This window comes from Zonotrichia albicollis, chromosome 2, assembly GCF_047830755.1.
Source record: "Zonotrichia albicollis isolate bZonAlb1 chromosome 2, bZonAlb1.hap1, whole genome shotgun sequence".
Lineage (NCBI taxonomy): Eukaryota > Metazoa > Chordata > Aves > Passeriformes > Passerellidae > Zonotrichia > Zonotrichia albicollis.
Genome location: NC_133820.1, coordinates 49,685,491 through 49,701,716, shown reverse-complemented (window position 1 = coordinate 49,701,716; position 16,226 = coordinate 49,685,491). Strand labels below are relative to the sequence as shown.

At 40.4% G+C, this 16,226-nt stretch overlaps 1 protein-coding gene across 10 annotated transcripts in view; it reads right to left on the bottom strand.

Annotated features, from left to right (window-relative positions):
- The window catches only part of FAT3 (FAT atypical cadherin 3), a 333,148-nt gene that overhangs the window by 296,559 nt on the left and 20,363 nt on the right, over positions 1-16,226 (bottom strand). For all 10 annotated transcript variants that reach the window (XR_012578991.1, XM_014266195.3, XM_014266196.3 and 7 more), the window contains exon 2: positions 10,883-14,194. Coding sequence is in view for 9 of the 10 variants with exons in the window: in XM_014266195.3 (XP_014121670.2) it covers positions 10,883-14,177 (3,295 nt within the window). In the remaining variant the exon portion in view is untranslated. The remainder of the gene's footprint in view (positions 1-10,882; positions 14,195-16,226) is intronic.

The window sequence follows — 16,226 nt, the reverse complement described above, 5'->3', positions numbered from 1 at the left end:
TTAAAAGAAATCCCCATGAAAGAGCAGAAGCATATGCAAAAAGTTTTAAACACTGGTATGTTTACACAAAGACAAAAGGAACCCTTCTGTGCTCCTAACAATATAGGAGTAGAGCACTTTGCAATGCAGCAATGACTACAGCCAGCAACATCCAACAGTTAAATGGGTTTTTCCACCTCCACCATCAACAAATTCAATCTTGACAGTTGAGAAAATTCCAACATTATTTAGGTATTACCTTCATTTTTTAGAGAGAAGCTGCTACAGGTTTTGACAATTAACTGATGGAGGGACAAACTTTAGAATCAGCAGTTATAAATTCATTAGGTCACATTTGTGAAACAGATTTTGCTATTTACCCTTTAGCCAGCACAGCTAAACGCCAGTCCTGGCCCTGTCTCATAAACAGCTCCCATCCCCTTTACCAATGTCACTATGGGCACAATCTTCCTTTTTTCATTATTTTGCTTGTCTCCAGCATGACACTGTGTACCTCAGAAGCAGCTTGCTGCCCACACTGAACTACTGCCCACACCGAATGTTCCAAAAGGGAAGATGCCTCATTAAAGGCAGACCCACACTGGGTTGCAGAGGAGCCACACACTCACAAAAAGCATCTCATCTCATTAACAAATGGCTGGGTGCAACTGCTCCTCGTGGAGATGAAGACACACCACTAATTTGAGGTACAGAAGGCACAGAACAGACTGCCCTATCCTGCTACTGTGGGAGTGAAAATAGCACATTAAATGTTTGTTATGTTTCCAATGGAGCTGTACTGAGCTCACAGGGGCTCAATCTGCCGTTTTCAGGATTTCCTCAAAGAGAGGAATGAGGCAAGTGTCTCTGAAGGGCAGTGCTGCACTGAGAGGGTAAAGTGAGGGAGGCTGCTCCATACTGGGAAGTCTGCCCCACACTGGGAAGGCCCCCACAGCCCCTCAGTGCCACTCAGAACAATCAGCCCCAAAGGCAGCTGAGGTTTACATTCAGCTGCCAGCCCTGTGGGCAGCCCAGGGACTCTGGTCATCCCTGCATTGACCCTCACTGCTGGTACTTGTAGCTATTCCCTGCTCCTTCCCCCACAGCAAAACACAAGGTTATCACCGCAGAGGAAGCTGCATTCATCATTGACAATGATTACACTACAACCTGCCATCATCAAAGAGTTACTGTTAAATGAGAATTATCACACAGTAAAAAAACAAAACAAACTAACATATCCAGTGGAAGCAGAGCAAAGCAAAGCAAACCAGTTCATCCTTATGAACTATCTCAAAAAGAAACCCAACCCTTTTTAAAAAGGTTGGTAAAATCCATCCCTTTTAAAACCAGCCCCAAGATCCTGTACATTGCAAGCAGCATGGACTCACATGGAACAACAGGCTGGGACGCAGAAGAATCTGTTCCATCCACCCCTATTTGCTGTGGCTAAGTACAGCTTCATCACAGAGGTGCCAAACACCTCAAGTTCCCATGGCTTTTAATGAATTTGTGCATTGTCATTCCCCCACTCCCAAAAAATGAGAAAAACATCTCAAACTATTAACTTATCTACACCTTTCAGTAAAATGGAAACTACATAGGTACTGTACATCAAAGAGCTTCCTTCATTAAAATGTGGAAAATAATTTTTGTACTTTAGATGAAAGGTGTTCTGGGACTGTGAAGTATTCTGGCAAATTTACTTAAATCCCATAGTTATTCTCTTGCAAAAATAAAGTTTTTGGGCAAAAAAAATTAACTGATTCACAGTATCAGTTTGTTTCCTTCTTTTTGCCAAGTCTTTACCCTATCGAATGAACCACTGAAGGAAAGTCATTTTTAATGACTCATACATAAGGTTACATTTCCAGAACACAAATTCTCAGTAAAATTTTCAAATGAAGATGAAAAATTCCCAAATAAAGATGCAAATAATTCATTATGGGCTGCCAAGATCTAAAATCAGAAATTCATTTGCTATGCATATTTTAGCAAAACTGAAAAACCAAAAGCTTCAGCTGTGAAAGATAGGCAGACCTTGCCATCACAGTGGAAGCAGAGAGCTGCTGAAACCACACACAATGAGATTACTCTCACCTTTCTGGTCCTTCACCTTGAAGAATTGTTGCTTGTGTACAGTTGAGCACAATTTGCTCAACTCCAAGATTGTCATCAAAGTAATTGAAAAACATTTTCTAAGAGAAGTAGCTTCAGGCTGCCTCCCTCTCAAGGAGGGTTGCAGTAACCAGGCTGTCCCCAGTGGGTAACAGCTGCAAAACCGAGATACCTAAGACCAAAAAGGTCACACATTTATCTCAATGAAGGGGTGGGTAGGTGCCACAGCATGCCCTGATACTCCCAGCCATTTAGGTGGGATGTACTGGCATGTACCACAGCTCTCAGCACAGAGGAGACAAAGCACAGTCCTGCACCTCGGTACACTTCCCGCTCTGATGGAACACTGCAGGAACACTTGGGACAAACTGCTTGCCATAACTGAATGGACCCACCCCTTCTGTTCACCATGGACAAAATGACCAGGTCAATGCCAGCAGACAGCTTCACTCTGAGATACACAGAGATGTATTAGTGCAAGCACCTAATGCAAACCAACTGCAATGGAAACCCCCTCCCCACGTGCATTCTGGTTTTCTCTCAGTTATTTCTTACTGGCAACACTTCAACGCTAATAAGACACCATAAGTGTATAAAATGCAATAAAGATGTTTACATTAAACACCAGACTACAGATTGAAATAATATGTTCCACGAGCCACAGAAGCTCATCTCCAAACATCTATTTTCAGGTAAACATGTATATGCTAATTCAATGAGATCTGAGAGTGGAAGGGCTTTTTAATTTTATTTTATTTTTACCTTGTTGGCAAACACCTAACAAGTTCCAAGACTTGAACACTGAAATTAGCCAAACAGCCTTACAATATGATACAATTTTTAGCAATGAGAGCAACGAAAGCTTGGAAAAGCTTTCCAAGCAACTGACTGATTAACCATTACTTGTAGTCCTTGAACTGCAAACAGCTTTATAAAAAGTACCCTTTAATCCAGTTTCCAAGGTAAATCCTTGAGCCTACCTACATATAAAAGCAGGGGAAGAGATACGTGATCAGCTCAGTGTTATTGCTCCAAACCAGCTCTACAAATTCCTGATTAACTCTGTCCAGTTCTACTGCTCCCTAAAAAGCCACACTACCTGCTGCAAGGTCAGACAGCAAAACGTGTCCTCAGTTTTATTGACCAGCGGAGATTTCTCTCTCCTAGACTTGTTACAGAAAAGGATTAGGCAGTGCAACAAAATGGCTCCATGTAATCTTAGACATTGTCCAAACATTCTCCTCAGTATACCCCTGGAAGAGGATATTGCCCTCCGTATGCTCATAAGCTCCCATTTCTGTGTGAATGACATGGCTTCTCAGGGCCCTTGGCTTCCACTGGTGCTTTGGAACAGCTAAAGTGGATTTTTCTCCAGTTTCCTCTGAACTATCATGAACTGCTGCTCATGGTCTGAAGTGATGCCAGGATAAAGCTGGTGCTCATGTGCTCAGACTGAACACCAAACACTGAAAGTAGATTTTCCTCTAACATCATCAAACTCACTACCTTGTGGCTTGGCCCCTTTGCTGGCACCTTAGACATGACAGGATAAAGCAGGTGCTCTTTGCTGGCACCTTGGAGATGCCGGGATTAAGATGGTGCTCGTGTGCTCAGACTGAACACAAGACACTGGAAGTCAATTTTCCTCTAACATCATCAAACTCACTACCTTGTGGCTTGGTCCCTTTGCTGGCACCTTGGAGATCAGCTTTCTGCAGGAGCACCTGGGTATAATTTAATGGATGATGATGTATGAGCTAATGCAGAGGTCACTTCTGGGATTATACACTAACAGAAGATATAATACAAAATGCTCTTGGAAACATCTCTCAAGGGTAATAAAGGCGACAGAAGGAAATACAGACTACATATTTCTTTATTAATAAATAAACTACTCGGAGATTGAGACAAAAATGTCTTATCACCAGGAGCATCCTGAATTATAAAGATATTCTCCAAACATTTGCCAAAGAAGGGAAAGCATGCAAATTACAGCTAGCTATAAAAATTCTATGTTGTGAGCTGTTTTATGGGGTATAAAGCCTAGAGAGCTGAACAGCTTGAATAAAACAATTCTGAATGACTGGCCTCACTTTGGAAACTTTGAAAGTATGTCAGAATGATACTCAGAGCCTTTTAAAGCAAATATTTTCACAGGCTGAGGCATTGTTTTAAGGTTCATATTAGTAAAAAAAAGTTAGACAAATTTGCTCCAGTGAAACTAAGACAAGCCTTGTTCCTTACTAATTAAATTATGGGGAAATTATAAACACACAGACACAGAATCTGTACAAAAATTATTTGTTTTCTACCACAAGTAATTTTAAAGAAAAAGAAAAGTGTTAGTGATTGTTATCCTAAAAGCAAAAATTTCATATGAAGGAACACTCCCACTGTTAAAAGCTGCCAGAGATAACCCACAGAACAGCAATAACACAGTACCACAGACTCAGAAATAGCTGCTCTCAGGAATCTCTGTCTCAGATACAGGCTGACAGACCAGATTTTGGCCAGGGCTGTGCTCTGTGATCCATCTGACACACTCCTCACCAAAGAGGCAGCTCAGCAGAGACACCAAGGGCAGGCTGAGGACTGATGACCTTGTCATGAGTACCTGCCCCATGTGTCTGCCCTGTGAGCAGCTCTTTTCCCAAGCCACCTCCCTGCAGCACCCACTGGCACTTCTCCTGTGCTATGGCCTCAAGTCACCTCGAAAACTGTGTTTAGAAGCCTGGGATAATAAAGAGGTTCCAAAATACTGTCTCTGGGTAATGAAATTTGCCTCCACTGTCCAGAAAGATGAATAACATCTGTAATACTAGTGCCTCCAAACTCTCTGGTGAATTAAATTCTGCCAGTGAGTCCACCCAGATCCACCCACTAGCTCCTACATGCCTCCATAAAATTAAACAACTGAGAGGGAGAAAAACATGTATCACAAATGATTTTCATTTTACTTGACTTTGTTTCAGGGAAACACTAGAAATGGTCCCACATAAATATTTATCAAATCACTCAAATTGTAGTAAATGAAAATATCCTTCAACCTGCATACAAAATAACTGAAAACTATTTTAAGAGACAGCAAGAAGATGCAAGGAGTCTGAAGCAGAAAATTCATTCCTTTCTGCCAAATAAATAGAACAGTGCAGGCAGGTCTGGTGTGTTGTAAACTATATCATCTGGTGTTTCTAGTTTCCATTATGAGTCCTTTGAAGCCATGATTAGGGCTTTCCAGCACCAACTGCCTTCTCTAGCCACAGTTTGCTAGGAATTTCTATCACTTTTGAGGTATCCAAATAAAAGATCAGACCATTATCCTTAGCACCATAAATAAACCCTTGGAGTCTGCAATAATCTGAACTCTACCTCCATTTAACAGTACCTTTAAGCTTTCAGCACTGTGAAAGAAAGGACTAGCTCGTTAATGTGAATTTCAGGGCTGAAACGCCTAAAGATATTAAGTTAACAGTCATCTACAAATTGCATTCTTATCAGAGGTCCTCTACAGGGTTAGAAATTCATGTCAGCAAACGTCTAAATTTAAAGTTCTAATGAAAGCTAGGAGACTCAGGTTCCTGAACAACCCTAGGAAATAAAGAAAGCATTTTTTAAAAGCATTCTTTAAGTCCATGGTCATGGGCTTTGCAAGAACATTGAAGATCCCATAAGTATTTAATTAACACCACTGTTTTATCTTTGTGTTCAATTTCAGTGGGACTTAAAATGTTTCTATGCTTTCCTGAGAACAAGCAAAAAACTTTTTTGCTTCGGTTTCCCCACCTGTGCAGTGACATTAGTAACTCCTTACATGTCAGGATGTTGCTCCACCAACTCCGACAAACCCTACAGAAGCTGCTGATTTTGTCCCATCTCTCTGCTTCCCTAGAACTCACTTTGATCATTTCCTATTACCAATACGTCCATGGGTAGCATAAGGGTAAATACAGAAACTCTTTGTGTGCCAGGCTGTTACATTAACATGTAGAAGCAGATGCCAGACTAAAAAGTGGAGCTAGAGTAAAAATCATCAAAAAAGAAGGAGGATTCCAGCATTTAGGCCTGATCTCACCTAACTCAACCTTTCAAGAAATCAGAATCTCTCACTAGTTGTTCAGATCACTGCAGCCAGAAAAGAGGTTCTGATAGATGGTATTCAGTCTCCCAAGGTGGGTGATATCATTAACCCTTATGCATTTGTTGGACCCACAACCAACTCCTGAAACACCACAAATATACCACTTTGCTCTGGTGTCAGCACTATGAGGGTGTACACAGCAGAGCTAAGAAAATCCAGGTTTTTATTAAGACAGTGTAGGACCTCTGATAAAGACCATTTCCACAAGAGTAGTCATAACTATTAGAGCTAACCTGTAATGGAAACCCAGAGCATACCCTCATCCCACAATTTTTTTTTACCACATCTCTGCTCATTTGTGTCACAACAGTATGGGGATAAAAGAGTGCATTTTACAGAATTTTCTTCTAAGAAACTGCAATTAGCAGACTGGCAAAGAGAGTGGTGATGCACACCAGGCAGGAAGGAGTACTAAAGATGAGAAAATGGTTCCAGCTTCTCTTTAGCAGGAGAGTTGCACAAGGAGAATGTTACTAGTCACTTCCGCAAGACCCAAAAATCAATTTCTGTAGCTAGAAAAGAGGGTCAGACACTTTAACACTGCGTTGTCAGAAAATGATTATAAACTATTATTTACATTACTCTCACCTCTACACAACTAAATTTTTTTCCAATTCTTTTTTCTAGACGTGCACTTATGTGTGGGTTTCTGAACGAAAGCTAATCCCCAGGAACTAGATTAAAACCATGAATTTGGTAGAGAGGAGTCATAACAAATTACCTAGTAGTGAGGCTGACAGTAAATCCTCTTGTTCACAGTTAACAAGGATGGGCTACATCTGACCAGAGCAAGGCACTCAGTATAGACGTCTACCTGAGCTACTCTCACAAGGACCTTCACACATTTTTAGAGCATGATTCACCCAACTTATTTCATATTTTTATGTTAGGGTGAAATGAATCATGTTTCTCAGTGACTTGTTTCCTTCTGTTGACTTGAGGAAGCTTTCAGTGACTAGTTCTCATTGTAGACAACCATATTTTATAACAGATTACATATCTGGATCCCAAAAAAATGAACATGACGGCAAAAAGAAAAAAAAAGGCAGTTTTTAACAGGAGACAGAAGGATCACATTACATGTTCCTCAGTGCAAGGTTTTTAAATGGCATGTTTCTGACATTTATATCAACAGTCAATAAATAAAAAAAAGTTCCTCCATTTTTTAACCTCAAGAAAAGTCTGAAACCAGATTTTTTAGTTATAAATCATGACTGACTTCTAAACCCATGAGAAATTTCATTTTCTATCTAAGGTAGTGGGAAACCACAGATGGAGTTGAAAGGTCAGGAGGCGCAGCAATCCACTTGAAGAGAATTTCTATTTATTTACAGATTTGTACTGGCTCTGACTCCTGGAAATGGAAAGTAAATCCACTAAAGCAAATTTGGAAGTGATTCACACTTCTATCTGGCAAATACTTGCTATGCTTCTGGTTACCACTGTGTGTGAACTGGCATATTTAGCAGTGAATGCTGCAACAACAATACGCTTCAATCTACCAATTTTATATGATATGAGGCAAAGAGCAGCACTGTAGGAAGGGACAAGCAGGCTCACCCCCATGGTACAACTCTTACCAAGCTACAACAGCATCCAGATTTGCACATTTACACTGTGCAGAAGGATCTGTAAGCACCAACTCAGAGAAGACTCCCAAGCTCTCTGACTGCAATCCACTGTTCTGACCTGAATGGAGAAAAGTCTCTTGTGAAAAGCCAAAAACTAGACCAAGCCTGCTGGAGACAGATCATGGAATCATTTAACTTTCAACTGAAAGATCATTGAGTCCAACCATTAACCCAGTACTGCAAAGTTGATCACTAAGCCATAGCCATGAGTACAACATCCACAGATTTTTCAAACACTTTCAGAAATAGTGATTCCACCACATCCCTGGGCAGCCTGTTCCAATGGCTCACAACTCTTTCAATGAATAAATTTTCCCTAACAGCCAATTAGCCAATCTCCTGGCCATTTCTTCTTGTCCTGACACTTGTTACTTGGAGAACAGACTGACCCCCACCACACCACAAGCTCCTTTCAGGCAGCTGTGGAGAGCGAGAAGATCTCCCCAGAGCCTCATTTTTTCCAGATGCACCATTGTGCACCTATTTACAGCCATAGAGGAAGAAGACACCATGAGAACAAATGCACAGCTGCATGGCACAGTGTGTATCCATCACGAAGGCCTGCTTCTCCTCATTATCCATGTGCCTCAGGAAGCAAAAGCACATCTCAACTCAACACGCAGGGCAACACCACTAACATGTAATATTTCAGAAAAATAAAAACAATGCATTTGAGCAGAATTTTGCTGAAAGCACAGACTTGCCTGCAGTCCAGCCTGCTCATATATCAGGATGAATTTGGCCCAGTTTATATCCTAATGATTATAATGGATGCTGCAGTCATCTTTTCATTAAGGCAGCAGCCAAAAATATTGATTTGTTGTACTTCACACTCCTGCTTACCTTCACAAATTTCAGGAGAGTCAGTACATAAGCCAATAGAGCTGGTCAGTTTAAAAGTGACAAATGAACTACACTAAAGTAAATAAACAGCTATCTCTATAAAAATTAATTCAATATGTGACTTAAGCCCTTTTCTACAGCTAGAAAGCTGATTCATCATTCAGCAGCATTTAAGTTGCCACCAGTTCAATAGCAGAGTATTAATGTTGCATTTTATTTGATACAGAAGGTCAAATCCTGCATTCAGCTTACAACAGCATGACCTAGAGTAACCCTGAAGCCCTGCCCTCCACATCACCCTGGTTGAAGCTCAGCACCCAAAGTGTTCTCCAAACTGCTTTCAATAAGGCATATATGGCATTGAACATAAGGCGAAATCAGAAACAAGAATCCAAAACCTCTTGTCTGCTATATTATCTTCTGCATTACCTTCTGAAATGATTAAGTGAAATCGCACAAGTTGGCTCATTTTTACATAACGCTCATGAAAGAGTGAAAGGCAGAAAAATCTTTGCATCTTGGGAGATTTGGGGCGTTTTTGCCTCCACAAAATATATTTCAATTTTAGAAAGAAAGTATATTTGGAACACTGAGTACAATTTCCATTCCCATTAAAACACGATTTGTGCTTTACCCAACAAGGGACCTAACTTATTCTAAGCCATCACCTCTACTAGGGTAGGCCCAGGGTAAAAAACTGCTTATTTCACTTAAGAGTGACACGCAGTGAGTTACTTTCCATACCAGCTCCTTTAAGTTCAATAAATGTCAAATGCTGAGATTTCTGTATCAATATTGCAGCACTGGCACCAACCTCCCCATACTTTATAAAGAGCCCATTGAGATTAAGTTGATACAACTCAATAAATAGGTAGGATGACATTTTCAAATGCAGGAGTTTAATATTTAAACACATGTCCAAATGTCTAAATAATGTTGCCTGAATGCGTTCCGCTACTATCAGCACTGTAGGATATGTGAGTTTCTAACATTCCTGGAAATTACACTAGTTGCCCTCTTGACTTCTGACACTCAAGTCTGATGTTTCCGGACATAAGGTTTTGACTGCAATCATCTGTGTACAGCTGTAGCAGCAAGGCTGTAGCAAAAATAGAATAAAAATATTTTTCTCTGCTTATACTATGAGAGTCACAGCACTTGTGATGTCATCTGTTTTTCATAATGTTCAGTTTAGAAAGTTGACATTTGATTAAACAGTTTGAATCTGCCAAAACATACATTTTAATCTTATGTTTAATACCACATTCTCAATTAAAAGCTTCAGAAGAAGACATGCAAACCACAGTAAACCCACAGCCCTAACATATTTAATATAATTTCTGAAACTGTTGACTAATATTTTCTAATTTCCTCACTACTTCTAGTGGTGCACAGCTGCACCATTACTTCCAACAACCATCAGACATTTAAACAGCCAGTTTTTAGGTGTTTTACTAAACAAACTTTTATATTTAGTATTTTGAACATTTTCCAATAGGGTGGTATGGTAATAAAGTTCGGCATCTGAAGAAGCTTCACCATATTAACAATGGATTCCAACATCAATATTCATAATGCTACTGGCTCCAAAGGAAAACTAGCACAGGTCATTTACAGCTATGAACATTTCCCTGGATTTTTACCTTTTACGTAAGCACACCAACACTGATAAACACAAGAAAGCGTATTACAGAGGATGGTGTGCCATTTCAGAATAACTCCCATGAAAAATTACTCCCAGCAACAAGAACAAGGCCAAAAATAGGGTTTTAGGACAAAATAATCTTTCTTTCATGTCCCTTATTTCGTTGGGTTTAACACTGGATCTAAAATCATGAGTACTGTGATGTTGTGGAGGGGGCCTGAGTAATTTACAGTGATCAACAGATAATGCAGTGACTGTAAGCGAGTCATTCTGTAACTATCACCGCCTTCTAAATGGAGTCCTCACATAGCTGCTGAAAAGAAATGCGTATAATTTCACATCCACAGAGTGATGAATGTAACCAGGTAATTAAATCATGTCCTTGCTGTGCCTGGAAAATCCTTACTTATAATTTGATCTTGCCTGTTAAGAAGAACTGAATTTCTCATTAAGGGTAGAAAACAATTATGCCTCAGCTTTGCTTTTGAAAAAAACCTCTATGAAGGGAAAATTAGAAACAAAACTCACCAGTTTCTTCATCGATGCTAAATCTCCCCAGTCCACTGCCATCCCTGATGGAATACTGGATCTCCCCATCTCTTCCAGAGTCCTCATCTCGAGCAACAACTTGCAAAACACTTGTTCCAATGCGGGAGTTTTCCTTTACAGATCCAATGACAGCAAAGTCAGGAAAATAAGGGGTATAAAGATTTTCGTTGACATCCACCACTTCAACTTCCACAAAAGAAAGAGAAGAGAGAGAAACCGGGCGCCCCTTGTCCTTGGCACGCACGGTCAGGTTGTAGAACTGCTGCTTCTCGTAGTCGAGCTCCTTGTTGAGGCGGATGGCGCCGCTGGCCTTGTCGATCTCAAAGCGCCCGTTGTAATCGTTCACCAGCGAGTAGCGCACTTGGCCTCCCAGGCCCAGGTCTGGATCATGAGTTTCCAACCAAGCTATGACAGTGCCAACTGGCAGGTCCTCAAGCACCTTCACGTTGTAGCTGGATGGGATAAAGGCTGGAGAGCAATCATTAACGTCATCCAAAAAAACCTTCAGAGGCACAACGGAAAACTGCTGATGGCCACTCTCTGCTCTGTCCCGAGCCTCAATCTTCAGGGTGTAGTTTGCTTTTGCTTCCCGGTCTAGTTGATCTGAAACATACACCACTCCTGTGGAACTGTTGATAGCAAATTGATGGGTGTCTGTCAGTACTGAGTAAGTCACTTCACCATTAGGTCCCAAGTCTTTATCTCTGGCTTCTACCTGGATAATCTCTGTACCAAGACTTGTACTTTCTAAAATATTAACCGAATAACTGTCCTGTAGAAAAACAGGCCTGTTATCATTTGCGTCCTCCACAGTGACAGTCAGCAGTCTCCACGCAGATTTCTGTGGGTTACCTAAATCATAAATTGTAATATTAAGGAGATAGAGTTCTGTTTTTTCACGGTCCAAGGGCATGAGAACACTAAGTATCCCCATCTCCATGTCAATGTTGAAACAACTATCTACATTACCATCAGAAATTGTATAAAGTACTCTTCCATTAAAGCCTGAGTCAGCATCATAGGCTTTTATTCTCAGGATGGTGGCACCAACTGGCAGATCTTCTGAAACCTTCACATCAGTAGGAAAGGATTTATCAAAATGAGGTGCCTGCCTGTTGACCGAATAAAAATCAAGAAAACCATCTTCCAAATTCAGCTTCACATTTGCTTTTGCCTTTTTGAGCAATTTTTCTGCTAGCTTCTGAGCAACTCTAGTTTCTCTACAGCTAAAGGTCTTTGAAGACACTTTCCCATGAACTACTGAAATATTAACAAACATAGCATCAGCAAAGTTCTCTCCATCAGTTGCCGTTATCTTAAGGCCAAAATTGCTATTCTTTATGCCAGAGTTAACAAGAGATTTTTTAAGCTGCAGGACACCGGAGTCTGGACTTAAATAAAAAAGGCCAAGTTCATTTCCAGAGATTATTTTGTACTTCACAAGCTCTAACTCATCTATGTCTATTGCAGAAACAGCAGTGATGTGACCACCAACAGGAAAATCAGATGAAATCACTCCCTGACAGGCCACTTTTTCAAAGAGGGGCTTGTTGTCGTTGACATTGCCAATGTATATGGTGACATTCACCTCACTCTCGTGGCGGTAGGGAGAACCCCAGTCGGATGCTCTCACAATGAACCTGTAACTTTCTGGTGAGGACTCAAAATCCAGTTCTTCAGATGTGCTGATGACACCTGTAAACTGGTTTATCGTAAATGGCAGTGAGTTCAGACTGGCAATACTGTAGGTGATGTATCCGTTCTCTCCCCTGTCTTCATCAACTGCTGACACTGCCAAAACACTGGACCCCACTGGGACACTTTCATTGACAAATGAGCTGTAGGAGAGCTGCTGGAACTCTGGGGTGTGATCGTTGGCATCCTCTAACCTGACAGTAACCTGGGCTTTTAAATCGCCACCTTTGTTTGCATATACTTCTAATTCATACAGGTCCTTCTCAATGATTCTCAAAGGACGAGCAGTAGTAATAAGGCCAGTGTTGGGATTGATCTTAAAATACTCAGCGTCCTCACTTGGAGATATTCTGTATCCCACACCCTGTGGCTCAGGCATCAGCTTAACTACTGCAACCACCACACCAGGAGGTGAAAATTCACTGATGTAAATATCATATGCTTCCTTTTCAAACTTCAGGGGGATACTTTCTTTCTTGGGACTAGCAATGTGGACCAGTTTGACCGCAGAAAATTTCTGAGGAGATCCTTTGTCCTTAGCTTGGAGAGTGAGGTTGTAACCATAAGGGAAGCTGTCCCAGTCAATGGGCTTTCTTTCCTTGATTTTGTACTCATTCATCCATTTCCCTTCTTTAGTCAGAAAGAATTGTTCTAGAGGATCTCCGGCAACAATAGAAACAGATTCAATTTCTCCATTGGCTCCTTCATCTAGGTCATCAACATTAACAACTGCATAGGTAGGTTCCTTGTCTGATGGGGAGGGAATGTGGGTTACTACACTTATTGTTGGGGCATGTTCGTTTATACGTTCAATGTGAACATAAAGCTTGGCAGTGCTGCTTACACCATTGTTTCCATACAGCTTCATCCCACGGTCCACTGCCAGAATCTCAAGGTCGTATCTGTTTTTCTCATCATAATTTAACCGGCCACTTAAGGAGATAACACCACTCGTAGGATGAACTGAGAAGAGATCAACTTTACCTTTAAAGTAATAATAAAATTCACCGTTGGACCCAATATCCGCATCCGTTGCGGTCACCTGTGCAATGCTAGTCCTTAAGGGAGTGCTTTCTGCTATTGTGACAGAGTATGTGGTTGGTGAAAACAAAGGTCTTAGGTCATTCATATCCAAAACCTGGATGTTCACTTTTGTCCATGTTTCCAAGTCCTCTCCTCTGACAGACCCTTTTACCATCAATAAATAGTTGTCCTGGATTTCTCTGTTCAATATCGCAGAATTCCCACCTTTAGTCCTTATTCTGAGGAAGCAGAAGTCAGCAATGATGACTTCCTCTGCTTTAAAAAAACCCTCATCATCACCAGACACTATTTTGTACTTGATATCCCAGGAAAGGTCAGCCATGGTAATGCCCATCCTCGTCTGACTGTTGACATAGGTCCTGGCTGCAGAATTCTCGTACACTGTGGCATTGTAAGTGGAATGTGTGAAGTGAAAGCCAGGCGGGGCAGTCCCCTGAGCCACCTGGCAAACCACGGCCAGGAACTTGACAATCAGAAGGGCAAGGCATGACGGAGGTAGCCGTGAGCCCGACCAGCGGCCCATATTCACGTCCATCACATCATTCTTTCACCCTGTGACAGAGAGGAAAAATAGGAAATAGTTGAACAAGAGATAAAAACTGTACTGTGAAGTGACATCTCAAAATTACTTACTAAATTTCTAATTGAAAGTAAAATCTACGTGATATCAATTCACCACATCTTTAACAAAACAGAAAGAGAGAACACTATACACACGCAGACATATAATCACACCAGCTCTGGGTATTTTCACACCTGAGTAGTATATATGCATGTCCACATATATATATATATATAACTACATATATGTATGTATGCACACATTTTAAAAACAAAATACTCTACCACATCCATATACACATGCATACAGTCCAGAATAATAATCACAGTAAAAAAAAAAAAAAATAAAATCCACTATACGTACTTGTATAAATTTATATTGAAAGATGAACCACATACAGAAATTATTTTTTCTTATTTATCAGCAGCTCCAACTAAGCCTAAACTTGTTTGCATTCAGAGCATATTGGAAAATTCACTTTCAGTCCCAACGTTTGGAAGAGAGACAGGACTTTCATGTATGTATTACTATCATAGTCAAATGCTACTTTTTTTTATGATCAGTTAAGAATGATGAAATTTGAGCCATCAAGAACAAGTAGAATAAGAAGGTCATTATGCAGTCATTACTTTAAATACAAATACCTTCAGAAAAGGCCCAGTGCCTCACTTCAAGAATCTGAATTGTGAGGTTAAGCAGAGACAGAGTAAGTGGAGGCACTGGCTGAAGGTTGCTGGAGGCTACTGCAGAAGGTGGGAGCCAAGTCCTGCTTATCTATTGCTTCCCCCTTGAAAGCAGAGGAAAGGAGCCTGAGGAAACTAGGCAGGTGCTATCATGAGGCAATGGGAATAAGTATCTTTGTTACAGAGTACATGCACTGCTACTAGTGAAAAATCATAAAAATCGATTTTAAAAGGCAACTATTGAATGACCCCCTGTGCACACACGTTGTTCTCATTGTCATTTAAAAGCTACTTGAAAATGTAGTTTTCTCCAAGCTAGAACACAGGGAGGAAAAGGATAGGAAAAGTTGTCAATGACACAGGTTAATTTAAACTTCCAACAAGATTTCAGCTTCCCCAAGGAGATTAATAAATTGCATGAAAGTTTTGGAATATGAATTCATATTATTTGTCACCTACAATGTAACGGAGGAACTACTGCAGTTTCAGTACTAACAACAAACAATTTATCATACTGATGTTGCAATGTCCACACACAACACTTTACTTCCTGATCCCACAGTCTATATCCCATTGTTTAACATGCTGATCAATTTGGTCAATTCTCCCAAGTGTTTGTCAAAGCACTCATCTTGCAATCACTTATTTTCACATGCAGTTCTCCCCACCTTTGTTTCTTTTTTATTTTCTTTTCTATTATTAAAAAAAAAAAGGAAATAAACTTCTTAGAAAGAGAATAAAAATGTAAAATTATTATCACCTTCTGGACTTGCATTCCCCCCAGAAGCCAGCGAATTTCATTTGTGGCAGTTCCTTTTCTGAATATGCCCACTCAATTCCTATGCACATAGCATGTGAGTCCTATGATCAACATCTTTTTCCATACAGTTCATACATCAAATAAGCACAATTCTCCAAAATGCTTAGGGTACATGAGGGAAGAGGTTGACTTCCAGAAGTCCTAGGATGGAATTTGTCTACTTCATATAGGCAAGATTATTTTATTGTTGTTACCACTTCATTCAGCTGAAAGACCAGAAGTGGCACCTTATTCTTCAGCACAAGAAACATTCATCAATTTAATCCACCAGTATGAAAATATCAAAGTCCCTTATTTTGATGGGGCTTTATGGGATCACTTTTGAGTACTGAAACTAAAAGCTGTTGCCTCAGACTAGTGTGGGAGATGATGCCAGTTGTATTTATACTATACATATATACACACACACATATTACACAACATACAATAAACTGCTGAGGAAATTCGGCCAATGAAATTGGAAATTCTAATGAGACAGCTCTCATGGGAAAATAAAGGGTTGGACCTTTTCTGTGATGT